Source organism: Temnothorax curvispinosus, unplaced genomic scaffold (assembly GCF_003070985.1).
Source record: "Temnothorax curvispinosus isolate PA1 unplaced genomic scaffold, ASM307098v1 QBEX01006032.1, whole genome shotgun sequence".
Lineage (NCBI taxonomy): Eukaryota > Metazoa > Arthropoda > Insecta > Hymenoptera > Formicidae > Temnothorax > Temnothorax curvispinosus.
In genome coordinates this window covers 133,106-144,079 of record NW_020215812.1, presented here as the reverse complement: position 1 = coordinate 144,079, position 10,974 = coordinate 133,106, and the positions used below count along the sequence as shown (strand labels likewise).

Genomic DNA, 10,974 nt, shown 5'->3' with positions numbered 1-10,974 from the left:
ACTATCGATCATCATGCACAACATTTATAGATAATTTATCAAATATATATAATATATGTAGCGCGCGAGACGAGTTGAGTTGGTATCTGGTCACCTGGGTCACGTGAATCATACGTTGATTTTCCGGGGTTGATTACGTGCGCAGGGCGCAGGGCGCAGGGCGCAGGCCGCAGCGCATCGCGCAGTCAGCTGTCAGCTGAGTCAGTGCTGAATGTACATACATACACGTGTATATACTGTATATAGCTCTTGCTTGCATGCGTGATTTCACCCCACGAAACTTGATACAGTTCCCTCATCGTAACAAAGAGTTAAATACGACGTAGGACTTAGGTAAATCGATCTGTTTCAACATGAAGCCAACACTCGTGGCTGACGAAATGTTTCCCGAAGGAGCTGGACCTTACGTCGAATTAGAGGAGGTATTGTTATTGTTGTGTATATAGCTCTGATAAGGTTAGAATAATATATATTGATGTGAATATTGTCAATGGTACGTTACTGCGTACCTAAACCCGTACGTTCTTTCACGTGCTATCTCATGATAAAATGTTATGTTCTCACGATATTAATTTCAGGTCGGAGGTAGTAGGCTATTGGTGGATCTTACAGCTAGTGAGAAAGCTGTTCATTCGGAATTTTTCAATGGTATATCAAACATTAAATTACATTTACAAACTTATATATAGCATTGTAACCCTCCAAGCTCGTACGAGAAATCAAAGACCTCAGATCTCTTTTCTGAAAACCTAAACATTTTCCAAAATGCAAATGCAGTCCATTTAGAGAGATTTCAATGATATATTAAATATTATTTAATTCTTTAATAAGTATTTCTACATATTTCATAGAAGATGAACAACACACATTTCTTTGCATAAACAATAATCCAAGTTAACAGAATATACGATTAGTTTATTGAAATACGTGCTTCTTTTCAGAGTTTGATGATCTTTACGACGATGATGATTTGGAGTAAAGCAGCGTTCCTAACAAGTTTAACTACACAGTGCTTTTGTACAGATTGCAATTAACTTAGTATCGAAGCAGAAAATTTCTTCTTCATGTAAATCCATGCGAAACATGGGTACAATGTATAATCAACGGACATCATATATGTCATCAGGTGCGCTCAGCAGAAAACAGTGTCAAGTTAATATTTACCACTGACAAAATAATCGATCAACGCTCCCTTGTGCTGCATAGTTTACTATTTCTTATTTCGGTATAACGCCCACCATAATCGACACAATTATACTATTACTCTTTTGATTCTTTACAAATACCAAGGATAATCAATTATTGCATTAATCTCAACATTAATGCAGCGTACCTTCGATATATTTAATAAAAAAAAAAAAAAAAAAAGTATTCAAGATGAAAAGTTACGCAATAGTTTTAAAATAATTTCTTTCTGTTGAACGCAGCCATTAAATGTAGCATGTTTATACATATGATAGATATGAAAAAAAATTTCATTTTTTTTAGTTTGCTGTAAAAAAATTACTGCAAACCCTTACATAGTATCGTTATTCAATACACATCCTCTCCTCTCTTTCAAAAGACTAACCGCAAACTACAAACTTCATATTATAACATTATTACAATTTATTTGTATTTTTAATTCGAGTCAAATGTGCGCCTGCATCTATCGTACGTCATTTTACTGCTTACCACAGACAATTGGTATTATAAACGTGCCATAAGAAAATGAGTACTGGTCAATATATCTCGTACACATAATATTATGATATTGTAAGATTATAATTTATAATACATAGACGCTAGTCATATAAACTTGTATGATGATGCACAACTAAAATATAGCACCCCATTCAGTCATTCATTTATTTCGATCATTTCGCGTGCGCGCGCGCGCGCACGAGTGCATCAAACCATTTTATTACTTGATACGAAAAAAAAAATGCCACTTCGATCTGCCAATTCAATCAGCCCAATTAATTGCTACGTTTTCTCCTTGGCCCCAATCAACATATTTCTCCTTTGACCATTCTCATTTACCTCACAGATTTACATTTCGCTCACTTCACAATTATCAATTCTTATCCTTGTTCGATATATGTTAAAAACTGGCGACCGGGGTGAAGACGATATTGGCAACAACGACGATATTATTAATGTTGGCATATCGCTGATGATAGTGGCGAGTATCCTAAAATTTAGAAGCAAAGTCCCTTTAACTGTATCTTAACATGGCGGATTGATATTCTCAAGTTTTGAATATGCTTATTATTAAAGTGTATTAATATCATTAATATATATTGAAATAATATTGTAATTACTGCAGTTAAATATTGTACAGTATGAGGCACGTTTTTATATGTACATGTAAAAAATATATAACAAATCAATGAGAGGGAAGAGGTGGTGGGCGGGGCTCCAGAGGGGAGGAGGGAGGGGAGGGAGAGTAAACATACGAACCCTGAGTCTGGCCTTTGAAGAGTTATTCGGGATGCTAGTTAGCGTCAAGATCACTATCAGCCTGATCATCTTGGTCACTTTCTTCCTCGTCGTCCTCTTCCTCCGAATAGTATTGAGACGGTGGCGATAAAGGATCTTCCGATAATGAAGTATGTGACGACGACGGGGGCCGAGAACCTTCCAATTTCATATCTAAATCCTCGATCGATGTACTTGGACCAGGAATAGTTACTGGAATAAACTTCTCTAAATCGCCTGATGCTAACTCTGCAACGATCGATCCTTTTAAACAAGTGGACTCAAATTTAAATATCCATATACATATATATATGTATAAAACAGACAGCACTTACGTTCTACATATTTCTCGAGTGATTTCGGAACCATTAATTTCGCCTTTTGCAAATTTTCTTCAGTGCATCCTCCTTTTTCTAATCCTATAAGAATATTCAGAGATTTATAGCATATTTCAGCAAAATATATGAAATAGTGACTAATTGTAGCATAAAAAGTAGTATCGGTATTTCTTTACCAAAAGCTAGACCCATTTGCTTCAGCACTTCGATATCGTCATGAATTTCAAACTTATCATTAAAATTAAACAGGTACTCGGTTCTGTAACAAAAAAAAAACGGATTAATAACTCTCCTTTAAATTTACATGTGATATTTATCGATTATTGTTTTCATCTTTTTTTTCTGTTTGACATACTTGTCATTTGAAATGCTGCAATCTATGACAGTCTTTTTACTGGTATTCACAATGAGGAATGGCAGCTGTATGGCAGAATTGGGTTTCGGTGGCCCGCGAAGACTCTCGTTTAAACGATTACGTTCAACCAAGTTCTTGAAAGAAATGTGAGAGAGGATTAGCTGGTGCAATTGCTGCGTTTTAGCTTTGATTCTCTCAATCTTCTTCTTCTTATCTTTTTCTAATGCTACACATTCCTGTAATGAATTAGTGGGCAGACCGAGCCACCTGATTTCTTTTTTCTCTTTCGAAATGATATTCATCGCCATTAACACGTTTAGAGCATCGTATACGCGTCTTCTAATATTTTTCTGATCGTATTGCTGAAAAAAAGAGCCAAGTAAATTTAATTGACAATCAAATAAGTTCGTCTTAAAGAAAAATACTTTTTGAAGCTTATAATTAACATACGGCTATTAGGAAACAAATACCTGATCTGTCAGAGAATTTATGTGAGCAGGATTAGTGAATTCACCAACCAATTCATCCGCTACTTCATTGTAGGAAGTGGTACCTTTCTTTTTCACTTTCTCACAGACTTTCATCGAGAAATGTCTCAACCCTTTCCCGACCTTTTCTGCTTTTCTCCGTTTACTACAATAATAAAAAGAAACAAGATATATAAATGGAAATTTAGAGCTACATGATGGAGTAGATTGATGTAGAGTATTTTGCAAGGTGTGGTGAAAATAAACTCTTCTTTGTGTGTGTGTGTGTGTGTGTGTGTGCGCGCGCGCGCGTGTGCATGTGTGCGTAATAAAATAATTGCATTACTCAGGCACAAAATCGCCACTTTCCACATCTTGTCTTTTTCTAGATCCACTGTGATCTAATATTGGACTGATAAAAGTTTTCCCAGTAGCATCCTTAACAAGTTGCGAAGTGTTAGACTGCTGTTGCTGCTGCTGTTGTTGCTGCTGTTGGGATGCAATAGCTTGTTTTATGTCGCTCTGAAATTGTGTATTTGTACTTAAGTTGTCACTATAAAACTTAATTTCCACATTAAATTGTTGCTTATTCACAAAATTATATCTACCATTTGTGCAGAAGTTAGCTGTATGGTCTTGGTCATCATAGATTCCCCTCCTTTTGATGTTGTCACTTTAGTATTTTGCAAAGGTATTGTTACGAGTCCTATAAACACATGTTTAATGTTGTAGACACATTTCCAAATGGTAATACTATGTTTATATAATGCTATCGTGTATGGAACATTATGTAGAGGAATGTCAGAGAGCAAGTGTATGGTTTAAGGATTTAGGTAATGACGAGACGGAGAAGTGGAAAAGGCTGTAGAGTGATGAAAACTAGATTTAGATAAGGGTAAGATGTTGCGGACATTATGGAAGAAGAGAGAGAGAAGAAATTATGTAAAGAGAAAGGAAATAAATTAAGCCAGAGATAAGGCTGTGATAGATTAGGTTTAAGTAGTTAGGTTAGCTTAAGAGAGTAGTTAGTGTACGCGTGGTATGGATAGATGAGTATAGATAAGATCTTTTAATTGTAAACCAAGTCCCTTCCTGGCTAATTTGTAAAGCTGAAGTAAATCTATCTAATGCTATCATGATTATATGGAAGATTAAAAAGAAAAAAAGCTATACTTACTCTGACCAGGTGTAGATGGATTCTGCAAGCTAATAGTCCTGAGAACTTGTGTATTCGATGATAAAACCTAATTGGAACGATACATATGTAATATTTAGAAAAATCTGATTTCCAATGTTATTGCACTAACTAAAACGAAATATCAGAGATATTCTGCATAACAATATTTAAATGTAATTTATTATTGTTTATTTATGGTTCTCTTACGAAATACTTTCTCACAAAAATAAGTTACATATTATCAATATATAACCTCTGTATTAAACTAAAAACCACACGTATGATAAACGAGATATAAAACTGACAAGTACCTGCGTTTCTTGATTAGGAGCTTTAAACACTTTAAGGCCACCTGCATTTGTTGTGCTAACAATACCACTTAATGCTTTATTAGGGGTACTTTGCACTACTTTTATCACTTGTGGATGTCCTGCAATGAATTGATTTATTCATAAATACTTGTAAATCTTTATCTATATCTATATCAGATGTGTGTGTGTGTGTGTGTGTGTGTGTGATATTTTAAAAATGTATCTTTTGGACAAGAAAAAATCTAATTTAATATAACTTAAATATACCTAATCTATCAATTTCAATCTATATAGCCATATATGATAAGATGTACATAGCATATGTAGACAATTGTATGTATTATAATATTGAGAATATATAAAAGTGAAATAAATTATATGTGTTTCGTACTTTCAGTTAGATTGATATTGATATATTTACGTTATCAATTCCGTTTTGACACTTAAGCAGATCACACAGTTCTTATGTCATCTGATGACAAACTAATAACTATGTATTAGAAAAATCTTCCAGGCATACCTCAGTAAGTCGCGAGTAATTAAATTTAGGAATCATAAACATTAGAAATGTTAACAGATCGGAGAAGAATGTGTTTTTCCAAGTCTAATGTTTAATTCTATTCAATATACTAAACTTTTGAAAGGTACCGAATGTAGAAAGCATGCCGTTCCTTTCATCCGTATTCGTATAAATAATATATTGCAAAAAATAGAATGTCAAGTCTCTAGATCTCTAGACATAAAAATGGAACATGGAAATCTTCGTAACGCTACACGAGACACAACAAAACTCGTGTCAGTAGTAACAAGATTGCAGGAAATGATATAGTTTTTAAAAGAGCAACAATCAATCTCACCTCATCTCAGATAAAATACGTTAGTATCGTATTTTATCAAGTGGAGTAAGATAAAATGCAGAGACGACAAGCAAAAGAGACACATCACATGTTTACAATCGAGTATAAATCGCCTGCCTATCCATTGCGTTGGCGTTGGTTGGATAGACGTCACTCTTGCTGAGCGTATACCGAGCGTACGTTTCCCATTCTTATCAAGGAGATGAAAGAGACAACTGACATAGGAGCGAAATCGTAATGTATAAAGCTAGGAAAGAGGGCGAGTTACGAAAGGAAAATTCGGCTGGAACGGGGAAAGCTGTGATCGTTGCCGTTGTCCCGGACAAACCTGATTCGGAGTCGGGAGGAAGCGTATGCGCGTAAACTCGCAGCCGAGGGCGATTCTAGCAATCTCAGCGATCTCGGCGATCTCGAACCGCGGCGACAAGGCGACAAGGCGACAAGGCGGAAGACGGAAGGTGGGAAGCGGAGGGCGGACGCGCGCCGTGACTTTTATTCGACGTTCGCCAAGGGCGGCCAAGGGTGGCCAAGGATAGCGGAGCCGCGCACAAAGGCGACAGAGGGAAGGATCACGAGGTAGGAGGCCGAGACTACTGTCGCCGTCGCCGCCGCCGCCGCCACGCCGAGTGCCGACTGTGCGTTGGCGCGCAGTCAGCACTCTCTTTCTTAGAATTCACTCACCATTAGCGTCGTGTATTAGGAAATTCATCGTTTTGTTTTGCTGTGTCATCTCCGACGTTATTGGGCCGTCGTTCGGCTGAGGGCGATAGCGCGGATGGGCCGTGCGAAAAAGGGAGATAAAAAGATCATAAGGGCTACACTCCGCTCGAATCGTCGGCTCGGCGTATATCACCAAAATGGCGACCTCGCATATAAAAGCACTCCAGAGGGTGATTTGCGAGGTGTCGCGCGCCGCGTGACCGGCCCGATCCGTCAGCCGTGGTACGTCGGCGTCTCCTCTATCGCGATCGACCGCGCATAATTCGCACCAGCCCGGAATAATCGCGATCTACCTGCAGCCAGTCGGACCCGCAGCTTCCGCGTGCATACGGACTGGAAATGAGCTTGGCGGCACGACAAAGCTAAACAGCTGATTGGCCGGCCGCCGGTCACATGGTCGCCCTCGTTCCACGTTACGCGGCGCCTCTCGCGCGTGACACGCGCGCCAACGCGCCAACGCGCGCGCCAATTTCTCTCCTATCGTCCTATCCCATCACCCCAGTCCTATCTGACCTATCTCGCTTCGCCTCGCCTCGCCTCGCCTCGCGTTATGCTAGGTTTACAATGCGAGTCGTAAGAATTGACCAATCACACTCGATTATTCGGTATGGTTATACTGTGGTCACGTCTTACGACTCGCATTGTAGACCTAGCATAAGACCGCTGGACCAATGAGCGTCTTATGTAAATTAATATGGTGACATTATGCTGGATGCCCATTGGTTTAGCGGTCTTATGCTACGCTTATGCTAAGCTATGCATTTTGTGTGCAATGGCCTTTTAATCAGAACTCACACTGGTAGTAAGCAGAATGTATATACATACATACTCTACAATCTCTACATGCATATTGGCATGCTTATTACCAGCGCGAGTTCTCATTGGCTTCTACTTCTACCAAGGCGCCAAGATGAATTCTCCCTTATGCAGAAGTCTGTGCTCTCAGCTTAATTTGTATAGCGCATAAACATGAGCATAAGTAAATTGCGTGGTCCATATACATATGCTATGCATAAGGAAATGGACCAATCAATTTCCTTGCATATGCTTATGAACCTATATTCAAATCCGAATATTATCTAGGAAAAAGATTACTACGAATTGCGAATTATCCAATTCGGATGAGAAATTTTCGCTCGATCGCGCCCATAACCGTTTCCTATTTGATATTGAACATTACGTCAAGTCTTTATAAGGACTTGACAAGTACCCACTATTTATAACATAATACAAAAATATTCGAAAGCTTTACTGCAATGACAACGTTATAATGACAAAATTCTTCTCAATATAATGCTCATATGTATATACATGTTACAACGTATCATACATGTCAAAATCGAATTGATATGTGATTTTCTTCCACATGTTATCCAAACCAATGATTACCCATGCATTCTCTGGCCCATTCCGTTTGACATAGCCAGCACCAATGATAGCCACATCCCGCTCTCACGCACACCATGTGCATGCAACCTCCTGTAAGTAAATAATTTTTTATTTATAAGCAAAAAATATTTTTAATATTTTTATATGTTCCTTAGAAAACAAAATCTCCAAGATAAAATTATGGATCTCTTGAACCAATGTTTCGTGCCACATATATATTCCTTATATATATTTTTTTAATCATTCCATCCAGTAATAAGGTTTATTTTTAAGTTCAGATATGTCTGAAAAATTAATCTCTATGGATGTACCGTCTCGCTCGGTAGGAGTTCTGCATTTAGGACAAGGTTTTGTAGATATCTGTATCGTTTTTCTGCTAGCTTCCTCCCATTTAGCCTAAAAAGTACAAGTAAAAATCAATCTTTGAAAACGTATAGATGGTGGCTTAGATAGATTTATTAAATTTAACTAACCTCGTTAGCTTTTACGGGGTCTACGGAATAATTTCGAGAAGAAAACACATTCGTAGATGTTTCCAAAGTTTGCGATTCACATTCTCCTACGTGATATCCTTGTAAACAAATTCTGCAAAAAACATACTGAAAAAAAGATAACCGAGTTAATACTTGGAGAATTACAACACGGTGTTGGTTGTCAGCGCGACATCCGATTAATCCGGTCAGCGATGCTCACATGATTGACAAGTGTTAAAAAAATGATAACAAATGACGAAGCATTTAATAGTTGAAATATTAATACTACAATTAAAGTAGAAAGTATTAATACTACAATTCAATAAGAAATAATGCATTTAAGTTAAAAAATATGCAAGTTGTTACCAAGTTCGTATCTTTTTCATTATATTTAATATACAAGCACGCGGAACAACCGCACAGAGAAGCACTTTAACTGTAATCTGTATTTTCTTAAAAAATGTCATATCGAGAATATTACAAAATAATAGTAACAATAATAGTAACATAAAGTTGTTTTTAACGCAGGATTTAATCCAAGTCCATGCGAGAATTTATAAGTGAGGAATGCGCAACTTACGATACAATCTGTGAATAGACTGAATAGAAAAGAGAGGAGAAAAAGTTGAGAACATTTCTTTTATGCAAAAAGTGTCACTTACGCCACATCCACCGATACACTGAATTTTTCGGCATTCTGCGTCGCCGCCATCTTCCACGGAGGGTGGTATAATACCCATTCCACAGTTTGGTCTTGGACACAAAAGACCACCAGCACGTAAAACATGTTCCTCCGTACTGAATCTCTGATATCTCTCGTACTATGCATTAAATATATAATGCATTATGAAATTCTCAAAGAAAATTTAAGTTGACAAATATGAAATTATATTGCCATTATATTATTTACCTGTTCCGCGCTAAGAAAATGGAAATGGTGAACTTCACGGATGAAAGAATTGGAGCATCCAGCAGGGCAAGGCAATGTATAATATCCCTCAGCAGTATCAAATTCAAATTGTCGTTCGTGCAAACGAACTGTGCAATATTCGCGAAAGCAATCAAGACAAGTCACATGACCAGCTTCACATGGAAATACCAGCACAGTTTCTCTGTATATGTATTAGAATATTAACATTACTATCCACGTACTATCCATGTGCCAGCAAAGGAGATACTCGTGTATTTTCGTAATATACTATTAAGGCACCTGACATCTGTGCAAGCCAGACAAGGAATATTCCTCAAGTTTGGTTTAACGAGATAAAGGGGTACAGCTTCGTCATTCTCTCCTAAACTGGGATGTTTGGCGCATTTGAAATAAAAATGTGCGTAAGAGACTTGATTATCTGTCTCGTCGCTAAACACACTTGAAGTAACGGGACAATACGCGCTCTCGCAATGTACGGTTATTCTTCTCGGTTCCAAAACGTCTGGCCAACATTGAGGATCTCTATCGACCGTTACAGCACCACTACCGCATCTTGCGCATTTGACCCTTAATTTACCTGCCGTCACATCTTTACACGGGGCCGAACAGTATACATAAAAGTGTGCTCGATTTTCCTGCTGCACTGTCGATAATAATAAAATAACAAATTAATCACCCGTTACTTGAAAAATAAATACATAATTAATTTAGAGCACGTCAAGTCATGCTGCCACCTTCCAAGGATAACGTTTGTCGATCCGACTCATCCAGATCCAGGGATAAGTCCATAAGCGTCTCGTTCATAGGCTTGCTACCACTGTCGTTCGAAATGGACATAGATTCCGACATAGATTCCTCTATAGGACTCGTGGTATCCTTCCTTTTATTTAGCATTTTATGCGGAGGCGTCCTTACCGCGTGCAACGTGCTCTGTTGTCCTAAATCACACTCCTGCGATGTTAAATGCACGGATGCGTATTATAATTTATAATCAAAGATACACGAGTTCAAAAGTATATATTTATGTACGCGCGAGCGTATCATCTCTCTCACCTCTATTATGGTCGAATTGTGCAGCTCTTTACCTGCAAATATAATTTTAATATCCTCCGGTGCTATTCCCATCCGAGGAGCGACAATCTCCTTTAAATTTTTAATATCCCATTTTGGATCTAATTCGACGGCAAGAGTATTGCCTGTACTCGTTTTAATATATATGCTTAAAGAGTTGGATATCTTGCGTTTGCTAAACCAAAATAATCGTAACATTCCGAGAAATGCGTTTTTTACGAAATTAAACCAAAAGCTCATAACTCGTACCGGTATCGTTTCGGAGCACGGTTTTAAGGTTTTGAGGTTTGGAATTTGGACATGAGACGTGACGCTGATTGCTGCGCATAGCAGAAAGCAGCCACTGCATATGCATAGTGCATGTGCAATGCATGATATGATATATGCCACTGATGCCAATAGCCAATGGGCGAGTTTAGCAGACC

The 10,974-nt window shown here is 37.9% G+C and overlaps 3 protein-coding genes across 4 annotated transcripts; 1 reads left to right on the top strand and 2 right to left on the bottom strand.

The window, feature by feature from the left end:
• Positions 1–148: 148 nt before the first annotated feature.
• On the top strand, positions 149–1,478 carry LOC112455362 (COP9 signalosome complex subunit 9). Its single transcript, XM_025017233.1, has 3 exons — positions 149–422; positions 579–648; positions 942–1,478. The coding sequence occupies exons 1-3, from the start codon at positions 354–356 to the stop codon at positions 977–979; spliced, it is 177 nt and encodes a 58-aa protein (XP_024873001.1). The 5' UTR covers positions 149–353; the 3' UTR covers positions 980–1,478.
• A 106-nt stretch (positions 1,479–1,584) lies between these two features.
• On the bottom strand, positions 1,585–7,044 carry LOC112455361 (transcription factor Dp-1). 2 transcript variants are annotated; one of them, XM_025017231.1, is made up of 11 exons: positions 6,647–7,044; positions 5,109–5,227; positions 4,798–4,864; positions 4,229–4,326; positions 3,967–4,142; positions 3,624–3,786; positions 3,154–3,515; positions 2,975–3,057; positions 2,796–2,879; positions 2,443–2,724; positions 1,585–2,173 (listed from the first exon to the last, which is right to left on the bottom strand). In XM_025017231.1, the coding sequence occupies exons 1-10, from the start codon at positions 6,693–6,695 to the stop codon at positions 2,477–2,479; spliced, it is 1,449 nt and encodes a 482-aa protein (XP_024872999.1). In that variant the 5' UTR covers positions 6,696–7,044; the 3' UTR covers positions 1,585–2,173; positions 2,443–2,476. The 2 variants fall into 2 exon arrangements, with proteins under 2 accessions (XP_024872999.1, XP_024873000.1); XM_025017232.1 differs by having other exon boundaries at positions 2,443–2,709.
• Positions 7,045–7,932: 888 nt separating this feature from the next.
• On the bottom strand, positions 7,933–10,888 carry LOC112455369 (E3 ubiquitin-protein ligase parkin). The gene is made up of 8 exons (XM_025017242.1): positions 10,532–10,888; positions 10,213–10,429; positions 9,758–10,121; positions 9,458–9,659; positions 9,210–9,368; positions 8,548–8,673; positions 8,386–8,470; positions 7,933–8,164 (listed from the first exon to the last, which is right to left on the bottom strand). Exons 1-8 carry the CDS (start codon positions 10,787–10,789, stop codon positions 8,055–8,057), a joined length of 1,521 nt encoding a protein of 506 aa, XP_024873010.1. The 5' UTR covers positions 10,790–10,888; the 3' UTR covers positions 7,933–8,054.
• Between the last annotated feature and the right edge of the window lie 86 nt (positions 10,889–10,974).

What these genes read in the sequence shown, in the direction of transcription:
- LOC112455361 (XM_025017231.1), bottom strand. Translation starts at nt 6,695, where the DNA reads ATGACACAGCAAAACAAAACGATGAATTTCCTAATACACGACGCTAAT. An exon ending in CTCCTAATCAAGAAACGCAG is followed by an intron (nt 4,865 to 5,108) that starts GTACTTGTCAGT and finishes CGTTCCAATTAG; the next exon opens with GTTTTATCATCGAATACACA. An exon ending in TCCATCTACACCTGGTCAGA is followed by an intron (nt 4,327 to 4,797) that starts GTAAGTATAGCT and finishes ATGTGTTTATAG; the next exon opens with GACTCGTAACAATACCTTTG.
- LOC112455369 (XM_025017242.1), bottom strand. Translation starts at nt 10,789, where the DNA reads ATGAGCTTTTGGTTTAATTTCGTAAAAAACGCATTTCTCGGAATGTTA. An exon ending in ACAAACGTTATCCTTGGAAG is followed by an intron (nt 10,122 to 10,212) that starts GTGGCAGCATGA and finishes TATTATCGACAG; the next exon opens with TGCAGCAGGAAAATCGAGCA. An exon ending in CTGGCTTGCACAGATGTCAG is followed by an intron (nt 9,660 to 9,757) that starts GTGCCTTAATAG and finishes ATACATATACAG; the next exon opens with AGAAACTGTGCTGGTATTTC.
- LOC112455362 (XM_025017233.1), top strand. Translation starts at nt 354, where the DNA reads ATGAAGCCAACACTCGTGGCTGACGAAATGTTTCCCGAAGGAGCTGGA. An exon ending in CTTACGTCGAATTAGAGGAG is followed by an intron (nt 423 to 578) that starts GTATTGTTATTG and finishes TATTAATTTCAG; the next exon opens with GTCGGAGGTAGTAGGCTATT. An exon ending in TCATTCGGAATTTTTCAATG is followed by an intron (nt 649 to 941) that starts GTATATCAAACA and finishes GCTTCTTTTCAG; the next exon opens with AGTTTGATGATCTTTACGAC.